The sequence below is a fragment of the Pagrus pagrus genome (genome assembly GCF_965226575.1).
Source record: "Pagrus pagrus genome assembly, chromosome: 23".
Classification (NCBI taxonomy): Eukaryota; Metazoa; Chordata; class Actinopteri; order Spariformes; family Sparidae; genus Pagrus; species Pagrus pagrus.
In genome coordinates this window covers 7,152,473-7,173,497 of record NC_140205.1, presented here as the reverse complement: position 1 = coordinate 7,173,497, position 21,025 = coordinate 7,152,473, and the positions used below count along the sequence as shown (strand labels likewise).

At 42.9% G+C, this 21,025-nt stretch overlaps 3 protein-coding genes across 3 annotated transcripts; all 3 read right to left on the bottom strand.

The window, feature by feature from the left end:
- Window positions 1-277: 277 nt before the first annotated feature.
- On the bottom strand, window positions 278-8,292 carry def6c (DEF6 guanine nucleotide exchange factor c). The gene is made up of 12 exons (XM_084345262.1): window positions 8,094-8,292; window positions 7,251-7,391; window positions 5,652-5,834; window positions 4,806-5,036; window positions 4,579-4,725; window positions 4,290-4,398; window positions 3,214-3,443; window positions 3,027-3,134; window positions 2,612-2,778; window positions 1,261-1,453; window positions 1,079-1,169; window positions 278-896 (listed from the first exon to the last, which is right to left on the bottom strand). The coding sequence occupies exons 1-12, from the start codon at window positions 8,187-8,189 to the stop codon at window positions 658-660; spliced, it is 1,935 nt and encodes a 644-aa protein (XP_084201388.1). The 5' UTR covers window positions 8,190-8,292; the 3' UTR covers window positions 278-657.
- Window positions 8,293-12,004: 3,712 nt separating this feature from the next.
- Window positions 12,005-14,045, bottom strand: LOC311252419 (tetraspanin-7-like). Its single transcript, XM_084345570.1, has one exon. It carries the CDS (start codon window positions 13,709-13,711, stop codon window positions 12,623-12,625), a length of 1,089 nt encoding a protein of 362 aa, XP_084201696.1. The 5' UTR covers window positions 13,712-14,045; the 3' UTR covers window positions 12,005-12,622.
- Window positions 14,046-15,830: 1,785 nt separating this feature from the next.
- Window positions 15,831-20,721, bottom strand: LOC311252328 (uncharacterized protein). Its single transcript, XM_084345406.1, has 9 exons — window positions 20,593-20,721; window positions 19,875-20,077; window positions 19,688-19,789; window positions 19,506-19,601; window positions 19,311-19,421; window positions 19,108-19,225; window positions 18,191-18,959; window positions 17,852-17,910; window positions 15,831-17,760 (listed from the first exon to the last, which is right to left on the bottom strand). The coding sequence occupies exons 1-9, from the start codon at window positions 20,624-20,626 to the stop codon at window positions 16,238-16,240; spliced, it is 3,015 nt and encodes a 1,004-aa protein (XP_084201532.1). The 5' UTR covers window positions 20,627-20,721; the 3' UTR covers window positions 15,831-16,237.
- Between the last annotated feature and the right edge of the window lie 304 nt (window positions 20,722-21,025).

Below are 21,025 nucleotides of genomic sequence, written 5' to 3'. Positions count from 1 at the left end.
ATTATTAGATTCATTTTTTGATTTCTAAATATTCTGATAAAAGCAAGAAATGCCGCCCTGGTGTGTGTCTTGTCCAACCAGTTGTACAAACCTCAAAATTATTAATAATAAATTGAAATTATAAAAAAAAATAAACAGAAGAAAAAGCAGCAAATTATCACATTTGTGAGGCTGGAACCATGATTTTGGACATGATTTTGATGAATATATAAATATATAGATACTGGAGATACAGTGGTGAAGTAAAACGTACAATATTTCTGAAATGTAATGTCTTAGAAGTAGAAAGTGGCATGATAAGGACAGAGGGAAAGTACAAGGGCCTAAAATTAGAACTTTTCACCTCTGACAACAACAGAGAGCTTCAGGAAGCCGAATAATAGAGACATTTGTACAAGAGAGGCCGTCCAGAGAAGTGACAGATATCATAAAATGACATTTTATTATTCACCAGTAAACCTTATTGTACAAAACTGTAAATCTCTGTTGATCTTAATCTAATGTGTCAAATGTCCATTAAATCCATCTTAGTGTGCATTTCAACATATAAATATAATACAACGCATTTTGTACTGCAAATTACGTTTCTCATTCCTCTTTCCAGAATTTCTTTTTCCGTTTCTGAACTTGTTGATTTGAAAACGTGAATTGTCAACGTCACATTTGTCCATTGGGTTTTCCCTGTGATTCGTCCGATCCGTCTGAGAGGTTGGCGGCCTCCAGCTGCTCCACCAGCTGCTCCTCCAGCTGCTCCTCCAGTCCCTCCTGGTCCTCTGGTGTCGTCCCGCTGTTCTGATCGACTTTTACCTTCAGTTTAGTGATGAACTCGTTACTGGCCAGCGCTCCTTCCTTTTTGGGACACAGTCGTTTTGATAATAGGCGATGTTCCAGACGTTCTACGAGGCAAAAAACAAACAAAACAATTACAACAAAATTTGATTGTTGTGTGGTTCACTGATATACTGTATATTTTATTGTTTCTCCTGTTTTACTGTTGGGTAAAGCTATGCAGATGACCGAAAAGTTTGTATCTGTGATTAACAAAGTGCTATATTATATAATTAAAAGCATACTGCACCTCCAGGAGAGATGGGCGTCATCAGACGGTTCAGCTGGACGTTCCAGTGTCGTACGTGTTGACTGGCATTCCTCAACTTCTCTTGTACCTCCTGGAACACGAAAATCAAACAAAAGCCTTCTCATGTTTCTCTTAAATAATATTAAATATGCTGCACGCTGAGCCAATCCGATCACTCTTACCTCCAGGTGCTTGTGGCTCCTCTGGCGGGAGGCCCGCAGGTCCTGGAGCTCCTGAGAAGCTGAATGAAGAGCGGAGGGGGTGTCCTCGTCTGTGCTGCCGTCTGAGGCCTCCTGAATGAGGTTCTGCAAGGCCCTCTGCTGCTCCTGGAGGAGCTGGAACTGCTTCTTCTTCTCTTCTTCCACCTGCAGCAACCTGGAGAAGAGAAGCAGGAACTGAGATCAAGTAACTACAAATGTCTGCATAGTTTGGTTTGGTTCAGAGTTTTTGTGCATTCGTCCCCCCGACTTTTGTTTTGACAGAACACCTTCCTGAGTGGATTATATTCCATTACAGTTTAAATTTTAAGACATTTCCACCCAACTTAATTCAGAAAATGCACAAATTGGTTCATAAAAATTAACCAGAATGCAGGAAATGGCGTTTTTTAACACTCAAAATATCTAATAAATGTCCATAAATCCTTCTAGAAATCAAGGAAATAAGTTGCTTCTTATGACTGCAGAACTTGCCTTAGAATCACCACATTTTTAAGTTTCCTTCAGTATCAAAGTAAACCAGTGATATCTGTCTTTACATCCATGGGTCCACTGCAAACGGAAATTGCTAATAGCTAATTCGGCATACTGTAATTGTGCAAATTTGCCAATGTGTAAACCAACACAGTCTAGAAACAACAGAGCTGAAGTTTTAGCCCTCTGCTTACTTGGGCTGCATTCCAGTCAAAGTCAGGGGTTGGAATTTCCCAGTGGAAGTTTCCCACTGCCAACCTCCACATTATAGACAAACATAGACAAGAAAATGTCTGACTGTGGCAAACTGATGTTTCCTTAGCAAGTGTACACACAGTGGAACTATCAGCAGTGCAGCTTCCTTAGATATATAAACCACAAAGAGGAGAAAAGCCAATGCATGAGGTAACAGACGCCATTATACAGTTTATTTTACTGCATTTTTATACTTGAAAACATATAAATAAATAACTTTTCCATTTACTAGCCTAAAATAAATACTGTAGTCTACAAATACATCCTCCCCTCCTCCCCATGAGGGCTGCCATTTTTGGATTTGCCTCAAGTTTACAAGTAGGAACTCCGACTTTGACTTTCATGTTCCTTTTTCGTAGCAGGCGGTTTGAAAATGTTCGATTTCTGAGTTGTCTGGAACGCAACATTGAAAAATCATACTTCCTGTTTACATCCCCCAAAGCATTATGGGAGCTGTAGTCTCAAAACTTGCATGATTATTATGAAATCAGACGAAGAAACTCTCCTCTATCAATTTATATTCATACAGATTTTACCATGTGTTGAATATCTGTGGACACATAGACAAAAAAGGTCTATGTGTTACCTCTCCAGCTCCTGTCTGGCCCGCTCCTCCTCCAGCCGAGCCTGGATCTCCATGTTGAGAGCGGCCTCCAGTTTCCGCTGCGTCAGCTCCAACTCCTGGATCCTCTTCTTCTGTTGCTCAGCCTCCCTCGTCTTCTCCTGCATCTCTGCCTGCATGCTGTCTCTCAGCTAGGAGAACACACACACACACGTATACACACCAATTGCGTGGAAAGAACTGACCTATTCCTGAATCACCTTTTCCGGGAATGTCATTATTATGTCTCCACCACTAAAAACCACTGAAGGTTAAGCCTGAGTTTTATAATGCCAATGTTTTCGTGCTGTTTTCAGAGATCAGGGGCAATGGGATGGACTCTAAATCCCATTTCAGCGAATTGTAAATAAAGGCTGTCATCTGGAAAACTTTCTCTTACCGTCTCGGCCTCTTTCAGCTGTCTCTCCAGCTCCATCTGCACCTCCCTCTGTTTCCTCCTCTCTTTTTCCTCCGCCTCCCTTCGCCTGGTCTCTAATTCACGTGCATGCTGCAGGACACAAATAAATCAAGGTTTAAACTGACTTCATATCACAGTTAATTGCCCCTCCACTGATTTCCACTCTCACCTGTATGATGCTTTCTATCTCTAAATCCTGTCTGTCCTTCTCTTTCTCCATCTTCTCCATCTCTTGGAGAAGAGAGTCGTCTGATTGGCTGCTCCGGCTGCTGCAGCTGCTCCGGGCGCTCCTGCTGCGCTCCCGTTGGCTGTGTTCCCGATGGACCCGTCGCTTCAGTTTGAGTTCGTGGTGAAGGGAGGACTTGCTCTCACTCTGGAGACGGAGCGCCGTCTGGATAGCTGAAGAGGTAGCAAACACATTTTGCTTGGAATAAGACAAACTGAAGATACTTTTACTGATGTTTCTGTATATTGATTAATGAACGTCTTTACAGAGATTACATTGTCAATCCCTCCTCTCTATTACCATAACTGGCATCCATCTACAACCGTGATTCATGAACAAGTAACTGAGCTGTGATAGCCACGACTAAAGCAAAGATCTCAACCAAAGTACACTCAAACTTTGACAACAAAAAGTCCAAAGTGACAGCGCTAAACAAAGTTATTGATTGGCTTGAAGTCAGGGAAATGCACCAAACTCACTCAGAAATGAGTATTTGACACCAAAGATGTCATGAAAAAAAAAGACTTATTCACTTTATTGCATTTAGATGTGAAGATCTTAGCATAAAGACAGGAAAGAAAGGGAAACAGCACTGTCCAACGGTAACAAGTCCTCCTACCAGCATGTCTAAATCTCACTATTTAACAGATTATATCATATTTGTTTAAACAGTGTGAAAATTACAAGTCTTGTTACTTCCTGGACTCTCTTCTAGTTGTCAAGCAAGCAGTTTCCCCATTTCAAGTCTTTGTGCTGAGCTAAGCTAACTGGCTGACACTTGTACATTCATGTTAACTGTACAGACATGAGAGAGGTATCCGTCATCTCATGTAACTCTTGCCGAAAAGCAAATAAGAGTCAGTGTATTTCCCAAAATATAAAACTATTCCTTTAAAAACGTCTCATCTGAAAACAGTGAATCAGACTAGAAGCCACCGGTGACCACACACGTGATTAGTCACTGCAGTCAAACTGTGATTTCTGACTCCGTATGCTGATACTTATACACACCAACACACCTTGAGTCCACTCCACCTTCTGTCTCTGGTCAGACGCACTCATCTCGAAGGTCTTATTGTGGGTTTTCACACAGAACATGCAGCGCTTCCCCTCCCGGTCTGGAATTGGCTGAAGAAGACAGACGAGACGTTCACACTCAGAAAAGATGACACATTTCAAAACTGGTGCTTGGATTATGGTCTCACAATACAAAGATTATAGGGTGTATGTGCTGTAAAAGGCTGTGTTTGAACACACCACACACCGCAAAATAAACACGCAGTGTTTACATCACATTTCCTCACCCACCTCGATGACGCAGCTCTTATCAAGATGGATCTCCCCTCTCTTGTCTTTTAAGTCCTCGCTGACGTAGTAAGCCACGGTGGAGGGCTTCAGCACGAACCAGCGCTCGGTCCAGTTCCTCCGCACATGTCCCTTTTTCCACATGTAACCCTGAAAACGAGGGGGCAGAAGTGAGGAAGAAAGACAGGCAACGACGACGAAGAGATGAGACGACAAAAGCAGAAGCTCACCCTCTTGAGGACGTTGTGATACATCTCCAGATAGACCTCCTCCAAAGCCAGACTGAAGGCCTCGGCGCTGGTGACCCTCAGCAGACGGCCTGCACCCATGTGCTCCAAGAAGCTCCACACGGACATGCTCTCGTCGCGCCCCGTGGCATCCTGGGATATTAAGTCCTCCAATGGCTTCCCATCCCACTCCTGGCTCATCGCTGTGGAGATTTTCTTGAGGAGATACTCCACCTAAAAGCATTTGAACATCAGCAAAGTGTTTGCACAACAGATCACTAAAAGTACAGCTTGATCATAGCTGTCGATATTTTATCAGCGTATTTCTGCAACATATATCTTTACAGAGGGAAGCTTCTGTGCTGATAGTACAAAAGCAGTTTATTTTTGGCTGTCGACAGGAAACCAAAAGCATTATGGAGGAAGTGGAGGAAGGAAGACGCTCATTAACTCACTTACTTGCACTTGCTTTTTTCTGCTGTGAAAAAATGTAAAATGGTCTGACTTCTTTGGGACACACGCTGGCTTTATATGGAGCGTCATCTTTCTTTCTAGCAATTAGGTGATCACAGTCAAGGACGCTCATGTAACCGCCTCAAAACGCTCGGTGTTGCCTTGATTCCCTGTGTTGTTTGTTACCCTATATATCTTTATTTAAGGAAGGTGTTAAGGAAGAAATGTTTGCACATATGACCCTTTTCTTTTGTTGTACACTGTCAAAAAATGTTTATATTTTACGCTCTCGGTCATAAAAATTCCACAAAATAAAACTCAGTCGACCGGATCTCGATCTAATCCCTCTGCCTCCTGTTTCACACTTTAAATTCCTGTCTCACTGACATATTTTACCTCCTCTGGTATCATCACCAGCGGGTAGCGGTCCTCAGACAGGAGGTTGAATAAACAAAAGAGCTTGAAACAGTCTCTTTCAGATAGCAGCGCTCCCGCCGGTAGCCCCTTAAAGTTCTTCTTCCTGGTCATCATCCAGCACAGGTCGTCGAACTTCTCCTTATCGAACATCCCTTCTTTGACCTAAAGACAAAAAAAAAAAGTATTTTAGCATAATCACCCACTGAACCAATGAGATTATTTCTTTCTCTAATTTATCTGTGGCGCATTCACGCGCAGAAATGTTTACATGTATCTTTTTAAAAAGCTAAATAATTTCCTACAACATCTGGGCACTGTATTTTTTAGCAAATGTTACTCAAACTAAAGTAAATAATGTATTTGTTGGGGAATATTTTAAGCAGCGGATTAACATACATTTGGTGCCTTATTGTTTACAGTAGCAGGAGAGTCTATGAGTGTCAACTAATGCTACAGTGCGGCTCCTTCATGTGTTTTTATAAGCTTGCGGACAACAACTCAGCTCTATGGCAACAAGTGCGATATATCAGGCAACAAGTCTGATATATAGGGCTTTGTCCACACAGACGATACTTGTGTGTAGGATCAATTAACTGTTGTTTTCGCTCTTAATGAGATTTATTTGTTTTCTATCCACTAATCAATCATTATCAGTGGGCACCCATATGTAGAGGCTGATGTATAACTTATTACTTTTTCCGATCAAATAACTGTACTTTGGCATTTTGTTTAGACTTTAGTCTGTCTTTGTGTGAATGTGTTTGTTTTATTAACTGTATTTTTATGTATATTTGTTTTAAGGACCCCCATCTCAAGCGGTTTAGTCATCAAATAAAAGGCCAATTTAAATGGATATTGAATGACAATATAGTAAAATATGTAACAATATGTCGAGTTAGACAATAATTGTTGATAAACTCTTAATATTAAAAGACACTTTGGTCGACTGAGGTTGTTTTAAATGCGCTTTGTAAATAAATTGTGACTTGACTTGACTTACATAGGCACATTATAGTGTTTTATAAACCCTTTATTAAATGTTTTTGTACTGATTATAAATAAGGCATGATGTTCATACTTCATTACAAGGTACAATTATTTTCATTTTTTAAACACAAGGGTTTTAAAAAAACAGTCCTTTTGAATGTTATTTTAAACAGTTACTCGACATCATTGTAAACGAGGCCTGCCCCCAGTTTAAATAAAGTTAATAATAATGATAATAACAAACAAAAAGAGGATATAAAATCAAACATTAAAATTAAGTTTTAAATTGTGAGTAGCCTTTAGATTTTAGAAAATAAATCCGATGTTAGTGATCATGTAACGTTTATGCTGCTGCCGCTCATTTACATCATATAGGACTGTATATGACATCCATATAATAACAACAATATCAATAATAATGCACTTTTCATGCAAAAACACAGGAAGTGTTTCCCAAGTTAGGAAAATTTACAGGACAAAGCCAGCGAGAGAACAATAATTATCATATATAATCATGAAAATAAAAGAAAAACTGATTTGTGTATTTTTGTATTCATGTATTTGCTACTGATTAGGTGATTTCAGCAGTACCTTATCCAGTATGTATTTGTTGAGGTAGGGCATGTAGCCATGATTAGACACCGGCCCGTCATCATCATCCTGGAAGTGCTCCTCCAGAGCCACGGGGTCATGTGGGATGTTCAGCACTGTGTATAGGTTGTGTGAAAGCACCTGAACAAGCAACACAGAAGGTGTCATATCACATTTCATACGTATAAAGGTCAGCACATTGTCTAAAGGTTTCCCTCGGTGAGCTCCATATTTCATCATGCATCCACAGAAACACATGCACAGACAGCTAGACCTCAAGCAGTGAGCATGTCAGGACAGCTGTCTGCTATTTCCCTGGATTCTTCCCTCCTGAGGGGGCCCAGTCAGGCAAGTAGGAACTGGACAGAAAGCAACATGAAATAGGACTCACTGATGGGAAAGATTGCAAAATAAGACCTCTGAGTGTTGCTCTTTGTCATCCCTTTTTTTTATTGAAGCCATGACAGTGGGGGTTTTATGTCAAGAAGTGTGTTTCTGGGCCACACAGGGAAAGCTTTGGACTTTGAGCTTGAAGCTAAAACTGGCCTCACACCTCCCTCACCTCCAATCTGAGCAGGTTACGTGTTTGTTGGAAGAAGTTTTGAAGCTTGTACAAATATTTGGACTTCCTCAGATTTCGAAGCTGACTCATGTAGTACCATTTTGCAGCATATAAGGACAACTCCCCTTCAAAGACTGATGACTTTTGGTTTAACTTAAGCCAGAAAAAAGTGATTCAAAGCAGAAAGCAGCGCTGTTATAAACTGTGTCTCTGCTCTCCAGTGGACGCCCCTCGGTCTCGGTTTCCTGATCTTAAAACCACCACAATCTTTCCCTTCTTACCTTTAACTGCGACTTGGACACTTTCCCGCATTTCTCCACGTCCAGCGATGTGAAAGCGTACCAGATGGACTTGAGGAGTTCGGCTCTTAAGTCCATTTCGGAGAACTTCTTGCGCGCAAAACATCTACATTTCCAAGCGCGGCGCGGCGGCTTTTACGCAGCGACTGGCGGAGCTGTGGCGGTGTGCTGGTGAATCGCCTAATAAAATGTGGGGCAGAGTACAGGCTGCTGTGCAAACTGCAAGGGACCAAAAGGACTCAGATGTAGGGCAGACTTAAAGAGGCGGAGAGTAGAGACAGAGGCCCGCACTTTCCTCCACAATACATTCTTTAAAATGATTTAAAAGAGAAGAGAAGTCTGGTTTAGTCTTTTCCTGCCAGCTGCTCCAAATAACATGTCTCTGAATGAAATGGACGAACTTACAGGGCGAATGTAAACATATATCCAAGCTAAATGTCCAAAGTTAAAGATATTTATCCACACAGGAGGCTGCAGGGTGTATGTCTGAATTCCTCAGATGCTGCCAGCCAAAAACCAAACAAGAAGGGTTGGTATTATCAGATTCAGCAGGCAGGATTTAAAGACACACCCATCTGTGTAAAGAGCCTGGAGCCATTTTAGCAGCTAGAAAATCTTAAAGTTTAAGGGACATCACAGTCGCTTAAACACACAAAAACACCTTTAAAGGTGCCTTATGTAAAGAAAATGACTACAATTATAATAAAAAATGTGAAGAAACAACAGTTTTGACATTGTCCCCTCTGTGTATTTGCGGTGCTAACCAGCTAGCCTAGCTTCGTGCTATCCTGGTCCAAAGCTAGAGCTGTAAACACCAACACTTCCCTGGTTTTCTCGAATTCGAATCACTAGCTGCACGGCTAACTGAGCTAAGAAGCTAACTGCAGCGAAAGTTAGCAGCACTAGCTGTTACTCTGTTTTGGTGGCCAATTCTTACATACTGCACCTTTAAACATCTCTGTATCTTATGTGAGAAATATGCAACATTTAAAGTGTGAGATGTGACATTTTTAAGATATTTGAGTATTTTTAACGAATCAAAATACAAATTTGACAACTAATTCTTTGATCATCATAAATTACGTGTGTTTTTTAAGTTTGCAACCCAAAAACTATAGCGTGGCACACATGTAAAAGCCCTTAATTGGATTAAAAATAAAGTGATTATATGTTCTTCTCACTGCTCCTCTTTAAATAGTGATTTGGGGCTCTGGAGATCTGATAGTCACTATAATTTGCACCACTCCGCCTCCATTTTGTGCCCCTTCTGCTGAGCATTTGTTTTGGCACCCCAGAAGTCATAAATAGTGCACATTAAAGCTCCACACCCAAAATAGTTTTTAGCGATTTCATGAGCAGAATGCCCCTTGTGGTTCCCCTGACTTAAGGTGTTGCATCGGGCATCTCTCAGAGCTCATCATTTTTGTGTGTGTGTGTGATGAGACAGCTGGTGGGGATGCAGCAACCGCAGGCAAAATAGGTTAAACAAGGACAGTGTAATCAGACAGAAAGCATCCGCATGTAGGCTAATCAATACCATAATTAGGTCATGCATGGTAGTCATTGTGTAGAGAGGCCACAGCGCAAAGCCTCTCTGTCTCTAAATGTTGATGGATGTAGATTTGATCAACTCTGTGATGAAACTATGAAAATCGACTTCATATTTGAGCAGCGGGTGTTGTGTTGCACACTCAGCAGTGCGTCTCTCTCTCTCTGCTGTCTCCTCACCAAGGTCAGATCTAATCACCGTTGTCTCAGATGGTGGAAATGAGATGTCGTTCAGTTAGCCGTAATTCAGAATTACTCGACCAGAGGACCCCGGTGAGGATCGACCACCCCACTGCGCTGGGAATTTATCACCGTGGCACACTTCCAGCTTGGCCTTTCTCATTAAATACAAACCTGGAGTTGTTTTTAAAGGTCTTTAAAATCCAGACAAGAGCTTGCAACCTGTCACCTGTCTAGACGAGGGATATATCCTTTGTTTATTTCCCTCTTAGAGATGAAAAACTCACATTTTAACCTCAAAAAGATGTTTATTAGACATTACAGATGTGCCATTACCAATGACGCACTGTATGTAGACTGCATCGACATTACACAACAAGGATGCTGTTGCCATTTATATATTTAATATATTCAAGGGCAGCAGACCTTGACATTCCCAATTCCCAGTGTCTAATCAATATTATATCCTGTAATGAGGCAAAGATTTTTTTTTTTGTTTATTGTTGACACATATAGTTTACAGTTTCAGTCATGCTTGCTCGCACTGTTGGTGATTATAAGAATACATTATACTCATGGATGTGTCATTTATATCATACAATATAATTACAAGAGCAATAAAAAGGTGAGATGAGTGAGTGAAGGAGGATGAATGGATTTGTATCGTCTCAGTGCACATTGTCATTGTAAACATGTGGCAGAGGTATCTATTGAGAGTTGGCAACCCTGGCTAGCCTGAAGCTATCTGTCTGTCTAACAGTAACATAATCCATTAACCAGCACATCTAAAGCTCACTGCTACATTACATCTTTATTATTTCTTTTTCTTTTTTTGCACACATCAAAAATGAAGTCTATCAACTAGCTAACCAGGCTAGCTGTTTCCCCGTGCTCCCAGTCTTTATTCTAGGCAAAGCTCAGCAGCTGCTGGCATTATATTAATATTTAGGCTACAGTGAAGACATGAAAGTGTTGTGTTTGATGCTAAATCAGAGAAAATCATATACGATCCAGACTTCTTCTCATTATTTCATGCTAGTAGGTTGTAGGCTAGATGGTAATCATCATGTGTGAATTTAAGAAGTAATGTTTAAACGTGTTATTCACAATATTCAGTCATTTAAAACAATTTTGTGCTTCAGAATATAGATACAAACTCTTGCAACACAGAGACATCTGGGTGAAACTATTTTTAGAGCAGTCATCTTACCAAAGCACCTCAGCACCTTGGAAGTAACTGCAGGCCGTCAGATGTAGGTTACAAACAGCACAAAATACCACAAACAGCAACAGATTATTAAGCTCTTTTCAAAAGCACCATTCTTGCACAGTGTAGTCTTTGTGATGGGAAAAGTAAATGATGTAGATACGAACGTCTGTTGAACACAGACTAAATCGTGAAGTGGAAAACTGCTGGTGAACATTCCTGTGCATTCAGAGGTGAGAGGAGGCAACCAAAATGAGAGTAGTTTGACTCTAAATCATCATTTTTTGGGTATATATTCTATATAATGAAGCCTATTAATCCATGCCAAACATTTATGAAACCAAATCATATTGTAAAATGAGGTCTGAAGTCTGCCATCTGCTTTTATCTGCTGCCCTGTCTGGTTCCACCAGAATTTCTGTGGCCAGATTTACGAATGCATGCACGACATTTCTCACCGCACCCATTCCTCGCACACAAACTGAATTAAGGAAGCACTTTTTGAAATTGTGCAGAAGACAGAGTCAGGCAAACAACACGTGTAAGAGAGTTGCAAAGTGTGAGGAGTTTTCTTGGCTACTTTCTGAAGTATTGAGAAGACTTTGTTGTTCAAACCTGGAACAAAACCCTATAGTTTTTTAATTCACCCCATGTGAGGCAGACACTGAAAGTAAGTTGATTAAATCATCCTGAATCAGGTTGCTACAAAATGTTAGCTCTAGCTTGCCGTTAACAATGCGCGCAACACTTTGACTGTTTTGTCAAAGAACCAGATTTGTCATAAAACATTTGTTAATTACCTCCACTGAAGGTTATATTTTCACCTGTGTCCGTTTGTTAGTTGGTTGGTTTGTAAGTACAGTTACACAAAAACTGATGAACGGATTTCCTCGAAACTTGGATGGAGGATGTGTCCTGTCTCAGAAAAGACCTCATTAACTTTTGGTGCGTATCCGGAAAAAGGGACGGATCCAGGAAATGTTTCTTTCTTTCTTTAACATTGGGAAATTGTTGGTTAGCTGGTTGGTTTGTCAGCAGGATTACACAAAAATTAGTAAACGGATTTCCACGAAACTTGGATGGAGGATGTGTCCTGTCTCAGAAAAGACCTCATTAACTTTTGGTGCGTATCCGGAAAATGGGACAGATCCAGGACATTTTTCTCACTTTCTTTAACATTACGAGATAGGGTGTTTTTCAACATTCTTGCAAATTTTTCAAGGAATAATGCATTTTATCTTGATGGATAAAAATCAGGCGTATTCAGCCAGATGGTATCTACGAGTGAGTATAATTTGATGCGGATAAAGTGGACTGTTGGGACTTGGTTGAGGTATGCGCTCTGAGTGCCATTCTAGTTTTAAATTGGAAGAGTTTTCATGCACATCCAAACCTTGAATGACTCTAAATGCCTGTCAATCTGAATTATCTTTACAGAAAATTAACATAACATTTACTCTGGAAAGACTGGATGCCTGAAATAACTTATTTCACAACTCTATTATTCTTTGAGGGCAAAGTTCATTGCCGATCCAAACTATCTACAAATTGGTCAATCTCTGCTAAAAATGGACCATTAATGTGCCACCACACGTCGACGTTGTCTCGGTGCCATTTTGTTAGCCAGCAGACAAGCCAGGGCAATGCCTCCGATCTGGGTGAAGGCCAGTCCTAACACAGTTGCGGCAATGTGGAAGACGTTGTCGTTGACCAAACTGAAGACTTTGCGGAAGCAGCCGTGTGGATGGATCCCTGCAGCCACAACTCCTTCGCTATCATCTGACAAGAGAGGTCGATTCTTGCAGCCCTTGCGCCTCACGCAGCAGCTGTCCGGTAGCGACACCGAGGTGCCGTTGTCGTTGGGCAGGAAGGTCATATGCTGGATGGCCCAGTCCGAAGTGAGCCAGTCACGCCAGCCCTCAGCTCCACAACACTCCAGGGCCCTTTGCAGGCTGTCTAATGCATCTGCACGGCCTTCATCCTCCGTGTAGCCGGCCACTGCTCTCTGTAAGCCGCTGCGAAATCCTCCGGCAATGTCTTCACGATAGAAGAGACCTGAGAGACCAGCAGCTAAACCGGCGATGAGTGCAGCAAGTTGAAAGAACCCGTAAGCCCTAAGCACGCAGGGAAGGTTTGCAGCCACACCAAGACAACCCAGGAAGCCCCAGGCAGTGATGGTGGCACCTGTGGCAAGAAGGATGAGTGGGGCGTTGGGGTAGCGATTGGCAGACAGCAGCATGAAGTCTGCCAGGGAAATCTGCGCCCACACACCCAGGGTGAAGATGGCCAAGCCGGCTGCCCAGAAGAGGCAGCTGAAGGCCAGGAGACCCAGGCGCAGGAGGTGCATGACTCCCACTGGGCGGCAGCAGGGTGGGGCAGCGCCCACAGGTGGAGGAGCAGGGGGCGCCAGGGAGGCCTCTGAGCACACGGACAGGGATAGTCGCTGCTGCTGCTGCTGGAGCTGCTCCTCCTGCTCTTGGTAGGGTGACAGCAGGTATCCGGGGATCGCAGAGGGTCGACGAGGAAGAGGAGGTGGAGTGAGCAGGTCAAGACCCCGCGGAGAGGAGAACCTTCGCACAGCCAGCTGCTCGCGTTCCCAATCCAAAGATCGCCTGCTCGGACTCGGTCGAGCTGACAGCGAGCCGTACGGCAATGCAAAGCTCATGATCCCAGCTCCGGCTTTATCTACTCCCCTCTCTCTCTATTTTTCACACACTCCTCCTCTCTCTTCTTTCCTCTATCAGCGCCTTCACTCTCCTGCAACACACGATCCCCCACTTCTTTATGACTGGTTATTAATCTGCCGCCAACACCACCAACGCCAACTGGACTGTAAATCACACTGATGGGTGTCGCGTCGCGCCGTTATCTGCATCCGCAGCCCCCTTGTTTCCACCCTATTTATTTGTTTATTTCGGGCTTTCTTTCCACCTGCATGGTCACCAGCTCTTCAAATTCCTCCGCTGATAGCCACATCCCGACATCTGCTTGCTCGCTGCTGTCCCTCGCTCTGGTCAAGAAGAGAGGTGTTTGCAGTGGGAAGGACCTGAAATCCACACATGCACACCCTCTCTCGGTGTGGAGGAGACATCCCCTCGAGTTTTACTATTGTCAATTTGTGGAATAAAAGAAGTGGGGAAAACCTCTACAAATGTTTATACGGTGTATGTGGTGTATTTGTCAAGTGTAAAAACTCTTTTAATGTTTAACTTAGTGACAATTTATAATAACCATCATTAATTAATGATACGTTTTTAGTTAATTAAACTTAAGTTAATAGTTATTTAAGTGTAAAAAACAACAACAAACCATTTATAAAGCAGTTGTAAAGGTTTGTACACATCAGTTGCAACTTTAAAATGGTCGTCCAATTAGTTTATAGATGAACTACACAGTATTTATTATTTATTTAATAATAAGTATTATTAACATTAGCTAATAAATACATTTAAAACATTGTTTAAGACTTTGGTTTATGTCTCAATAACTGCGAAACTAATGACTCCCTTCTACTTTAGCTGTATTTTGCATTTGGTACTGATAAGCAAATGATGGCATGCTAACCTGCTAAACTAAGATAGCGCTCATGGTTAACCACCATGGGGTCATACCTATGTTCCCACAGCCCTATGTTCCCACACTTTTTGGGTTAGGGAAGGGGAAGAGGTTAGGGTTAGGGTTGGAGAAAGGGAAGGGTTGGGTTTAGGGAAGAAGAAGTGGTTAGGGTAGGAACATAGGGCTGAGGGAACATAGGGCTGAGGAAACATAGGCATGCTCCCAACACCATGTTATACAAGCTTAACATTAGCATGTTAGCACGCTGACACTAGCATATAGCTCAAAGCACCGCTGTGCCTAAGTACATCTTCGTAACTACTATTACTTACAACACAATATCAAATGTGACCTGTATGAAGGGGCTGCATGTGGATACGGCTTTGTTTTAAGGGTCACAAGCTAAAAAGGTTTGGAAACACTGCTGTGAGGTGTTCCCTTGCTTTTTATTGTTTGTTTCTGCAGCCACAAAAATGAAGGAGTGGTTTCCCCCGAACCTCCTCATGGCCGTTTTTTTCAATGAGCTGTATTGGAGGTGCCTTTGAAATCTCATCCTGCATGTGTCAGGTGATGTATTTCCTACACTTCCGTCCGAAGTGCACATAAAACTCAATGAGCTGATGTTTATAGAGCAAAGATTAATTATAAACATCATAAACAGAGCCTCATTTCCTCGACAGACCTCCACCTGTGTGTGGTAAAATCTTTCTCCTTCACCCTGCCGGAGAACAAGATGCTGTCAGACTTTGGAAATCAAAAACTATTGACATCAATTTCTTTGTAAACCCAGAATAAAAATACTCTTCCTCCTTTCCGGCCCATCTCTCTGGGTATTCCCCTCTCTGTCATCATGTTACTTTTATACTCGTCCTTATAAAAATAGAGCCATTTCAATGTGTTTAATTAACTCGCAGGATTTAATTAACTCTGATTGGACGGAGGGTTGATGGGAGGGAAGCAGATGCCGAGCAGGAATCACCGGGATAAAGCTGGCAGCATCGTTAAACAGGGGACCAACAAAGTGTCGTTACAGTGCAGTCTGGAGGGTTTTCAGTGAAACTGGTTACCTATTTTTAGCACTGGGTGTGTTTCCAAATGTATTTTAAACTGTTAGAAACCCCCCTGAAATTAAGGGGGCGATTCTGAATCAATATGTATTGATATTTTTGACAACACTACACCCGACTGATGTGCAGCATTATAGTACACAGAAAGAAACAGACAGTCTGTGGAGTAAAAAATGTGTTTAATGAACAATTTTGTTCACCTGTGATCTCATACAAACTATTTCATGGTTTAAATATAATTCCCATGTTGCAAACTTCAAAGCAAAGTGGAAACAAGAGAGTGAAGCTGCACGTACAAAACACTGATGTCAAAATGATTTGTGTTTAACAACTTTTTAAAAAAAAATCAGGTTTCCTGTTATTTACTTAAAGATTGAAGGATGTAATGGTACCAAACATTTGTCCACACTTGATGATAAAGTCAGTATAATGATGTTTCTCTCCTGATCTGCATTAAATATATTATCTCCTAATAAGAACTACAAAAGCAAAATTTCTAAACTCAAGCATCCTGAAACATTACGTTCTTTTTCACTAACTTAACCACTGAGACTGTCTCTATGGTGTGTTTAATTATTTGATTCCTCGGGCTGTATAGAGTCCACAGACTGTGCTACTTCTCCCTCCTCCCTGTGTGCCTCCATGTGTTTCTTCAGCTTGGCCTTGGATGTGAACGTCTTCCCGCACTGCTCGCAGTTCGGCTTCAGCGGCTTCAACCCCGAATGGCTGCGCTTGTGTCGCGCCAGCTCCGACGAGCTCTTGAACTTGAGCTCGCAGACGTTGCAGGCGTACGGCCTCTCCCCCGTGTGGATACGCTGGTGCAGCTGAGCCTCGCTGAGGGTGAGGAACGACTTCTCGCAGTGTCCGCAGGGGAACGGCCTCTCTCCTGTGTGGATGAGGTTGTGTCTCGTCAGTGCGTAAGGTTTGGTGAAGCGCTTCCCGCAGTAGGTGCAGGGGTACGGGCGGGCGCCGGCGTGGGAGATGATGTGCTCCTGCTGGGTTTTCTTGGTCTTGAAACGTTTGTCACACTGAGGGCAGGAGTAGGGCCTGTCGTCCACATGTGACCCGTGATGTTTTAGAAGCTCTCCCTGTGACAAAAAGGCCTTCCCGCACTGAGAGCAGAGGAAAGGTTTCTCCCCGGTGTGCATCCTCTCGTGTCTGGCCAGCACCGACACCAGGGTGAACCTCTTGGGGCAGTGGGAGCACTGGAAAGGCCGCTCACCTGTGTGAACACGGAGGTGTTTCATGAACATAAAGCGGAGCGAGAAGCGTTTGTTGCACTGGTCACACTGGTAAGGTTTCTCCCCGGTGTGGGTAGACAGATGCCTCTTCACGTCAGATCTCCGAGTGTACGTCTTCTCGCAGTGCGGACACTTAAACTGATGCTTCACTTGATGCACCTGCCGATGCTGGGACCGGGCGAGCAAGGTGTCGAAGCCGTCGCCGCACTGGTTGCAGATGTAGCGCTTGCCGGTGATGTGAGACTTCCTGTGCTCGAGCAGCTCGGAGGAAGACGGGAAGCTCTGGCTGCAGATGGAGCAGATCTGAGGAAGCTGGCTCTCCGCCGAGTGAGAGTTCTTATGGTGGACGGTCAGTGCCCTGAGGTTAGCGAAGGAGCTCCCACACAGCTGGCAGGAGAAAGAAATGGCCACGTTGTGATTTTTACTCTCGTGTTTGGCCAGATCCCACGAGTGCTGGAAGGTTCGGTCACACTGCGAGCAGTGAAACGGTCTCTCTCCAGTGTGAGTGAGCTGGTGTCTCCTGACGTCCGACGTCCGGGTGAACGTCTTACCGCACGTGTCGCACGTGAGGGCCTTCTGTTTGCCTTGTGACGGAGACACATTTACTTTGCTTTGAGCGTCAGGCTGTTCGGCTTCGCTCTGCTCTGCGTTTCCTTTGGAGAAAAGCTTAATGGATGTAAAAATTTCGTCCGCGCTGGAAGGAGACGGTGTGAGTTTGGCCGCTGAGAGGCGCCTGTACACCTCAGTGGGAACACGCTGCATGTGGAAGTGAGGAGGGCTGTTTTCATCCGAGTGGTGGAAGGGACACTGTGAGCAGGTGAAGATGATCGATGTCATCTCGTCTAAATCACCTGCAAATAAAAAAAGACACAGGTGTGAGGAAATATAAGGATTTATTTAAAAAGGCTCAAGATTTTTCTCTTTTTCATGTAAAAATATTACCTTTGTCATTTCCTTTGATGGCTATAACAGAGGGGGCGGCTGACACATCAGACCTGCTCCTGGAGAAAGAAAATCTTGTTATTGAATCTTCACAATTTTAAGACATTTTTTAAAAATAATTGTGTTTGGAAAAATAGTATTTAAAGAGGTACAGGAAATACCAGGAAATTAATTCCTTAAGAGTTTTGTGGTACTTGAGAGATATATTTATTTGCCTTCTTGAGAGTTAGATCTCTAAGGTAAGTCTGAAGCTGGTGCCAGCAGCTGATTAGCTTAGCTTAGCACAAAGACTAGAGACAGGGGGAAACGGCTAGCCTTTTGTACATTTCTCCGGCTGACCTCTTAATTTTAAACGCCTCCTGCCAGCTGGGTGGGGTCTTCATCTGTAGACGAGAGGATCGCCGCACGTTAGCCGAACAGGGAGACTGTTGTGTTTCAGAAACTGGATCTTCACTGGAGACTTCTCCCGATTCTTCAACAACAGAAAATGATTCATGGTCATCCTTCAAGTCTGTACCAGAGTTCGTACTGCTTTCTGCATCTCCAGGTTGGAAATCCTCCTCCACCTCTGCAATAGTGTTTTCTCTTTTCTCGTCAGTTTGGTTACTTGTTTCTAGTTCTTCATGTGTTTTATCTCCATCTGGTGCATTTCCTGACCCGAGCTCATCATTGAGGGATGAGTCATTACTCTTTCCTGTCAGCACATCATGACCAAGGCTCTCCTTCCTTAGCGCAAAAGTTTTTGTCAGAGTCTCCAGAGCTTTAGCAACATCCACAGTCTCACTTGTTTCTTCTGCCCTCAAGCCGGCGGCCTCCTCACCGCCGACGTTATCAGCGCTAACAGTCACTATCTCCTCTTCATAGAAATCCGTTTGAACTTGCACTTCAGCTGACTCGATCACTTCTTCTTCTACCTCAGACGCTTCGACTTCCATTTCAGTGTAGACGGCCACGATGCTGTACTGGTCCGCTCCAACGAAAGTGACAGGGTTTACGACATTAGCGTAGTTGTGGATTGATTCCAGTCCGACAGAGATGTTTGTCTTTTGGGAGGGGGGGATGGATAGAGCAGACATGATACAGCTACCAATGGTGGATGATGGGCCGTCTGTAGAATAGAAAACAAAGAGTGACTGGTTGGAAAACGACAACGTTAAGGCACTTTCTCAGATGCAAGAGAAGGAAGGAAGAGGTGCAAAAGCTTTCATTTCAGAAGCTGAAACGGGGTATTTTTTGGTAGTTTCAGCTCTACTCACAGGGCATTTTCAGCTGTCCTAAACTTTTGTAGTGCCTGAAGATTAAGCTCAGATCTTCAGGCGAGGACTGAACACATTCTTCCAAAACAGAAGGAGCGGAGCCCAGCCATGCTGAAGTCTGTAATCACAGTGCAGTTGTTATTAGGGCACATGACTTGCAGAGTTAAAACAACAGGAGACACCTGGATGAACGGACTGAATACCTGCTTTAAGTCCGGTACGGGAAGCAGCTTTTCCAGTTTTGACAGCAGCTCCCACAGTAACACATGCAGAGCGGCATCATATTGTTGCCCGTATTCCACTGGGAACACTTCCTGCAAGAGATCATGTCATTTCTGTTTACTGGAGGATTTATTTAGAGTATTCTCAAGCTGACAAACGATTCAAATCTGTTTCACCTGGAAGAAATATGCTCTCTCAACCGGATCTTTCAGCAGGCTCTGAACAAGCGCGATGAAAGTGGACTCTGTTGTTTGCACCTCTGCATCCCTGTACTGCCACAGATAGGATCGGATGGCATTAAAGGATTATAAATATTCGTTGTCATTTGTTTTTTTAAAGGGTATTCCACTGTACTTACATCCGTGTTTGCAGAGGTTATTGGGAATCTATCCAAACGGCTCTGGATCGCGTGACAATCCACAAAACCCCGGGCTGAGCCTTTGCAAAGCTCCAGAATCAACTGAAATATCAACAAAATGTTGCTGCAAAATTACATAAGCCAACATTTATAAATATCATAAATACTATACACAACTTCTTCTCACCCTCGCTCTCAGACCCAGAACGAGCTGGGCCCTCTGTCTGTGGTTGATCAGTCCGGGGACTGCCTCGCTCACCATGAACACAAACTCCTGGAGCTTCTCATAATTCATCACATCTTTCTGCTTCGCCAGCTGCCACATAGCAGCAGACAGGAGCTGCAGTGGGGGCACCAGGAGGCGAAGGGATGAAAGAGGCAGGCTTGGGTCTGAAACACGCAAGTGCAATGTGAGAGATGGTCTGTTGAGGGCATCAATGAGAGCAGCTGCAAGTGCAACAAACTCAGCAACACTCATTTAACTGGCAACATTGCTCTTTGAACAAAGAAAATATAACAGAAGCAATAATTTATTAAGTAGTAATGGCAAAATTACTGATGGATCCATATTTAATTTCCTGTGTATACTAACTACCACTAAAGAACCAGCTACAAGCCTGTGAACCAGTATAATTGCTGGACAAAACCTTTTTAATGGCAAGTTGTAAACTTGCAACCTGGCAAACTATCCACAGCTGTGCTTTGGATCTCTACATAATAAACTGTGTTACTTCATATTACTGTTTGATATTTTACTATAACATTAATTTCTAATGCAACAGCACCAGTCTGACAGCTTCTGACTGACACGATTCCTTTAAATAGACGGATCCCGCTAACAGTCTGACCAACATAAACACAGCCCGTTTTAAATAACAGCGGGGGCCGATCGCTAACATACGTACCGATTATTTTCTCTGCAGCACCAACAGCCTCCATTAGTGCGATATGTCTCCTGTAGCGTGGAGAAATAAATATAAAATAGTGTTGTTACATTTTTTTGGCTAACATGCGCTGTTAGCACGCAAGCACCCGTTTCCTCAACTCGTCTCCTGCGTTTCCGCTTTTCAAAATAAAAGTCTCAAAACTCAGCCGTGCATGCTTTTAACTTGATAATTCAATTTCTCTCCCTCTGTCTTAAAGTTTAAACATACATAACAGGTGTACAATTTTATTTTTCAGTTTTACACGTTATCAGTTCACAGAGATGTGAATTAATTTCTTACTTTAGTATATATATTTTAAATTAATTTTTTAATCAAAATTCAGCATTTCTTGTCAGTAGCTTGCATGTCATGTGACCCAGTGACTCCAAACTAATGCCGAATCTTATTACTA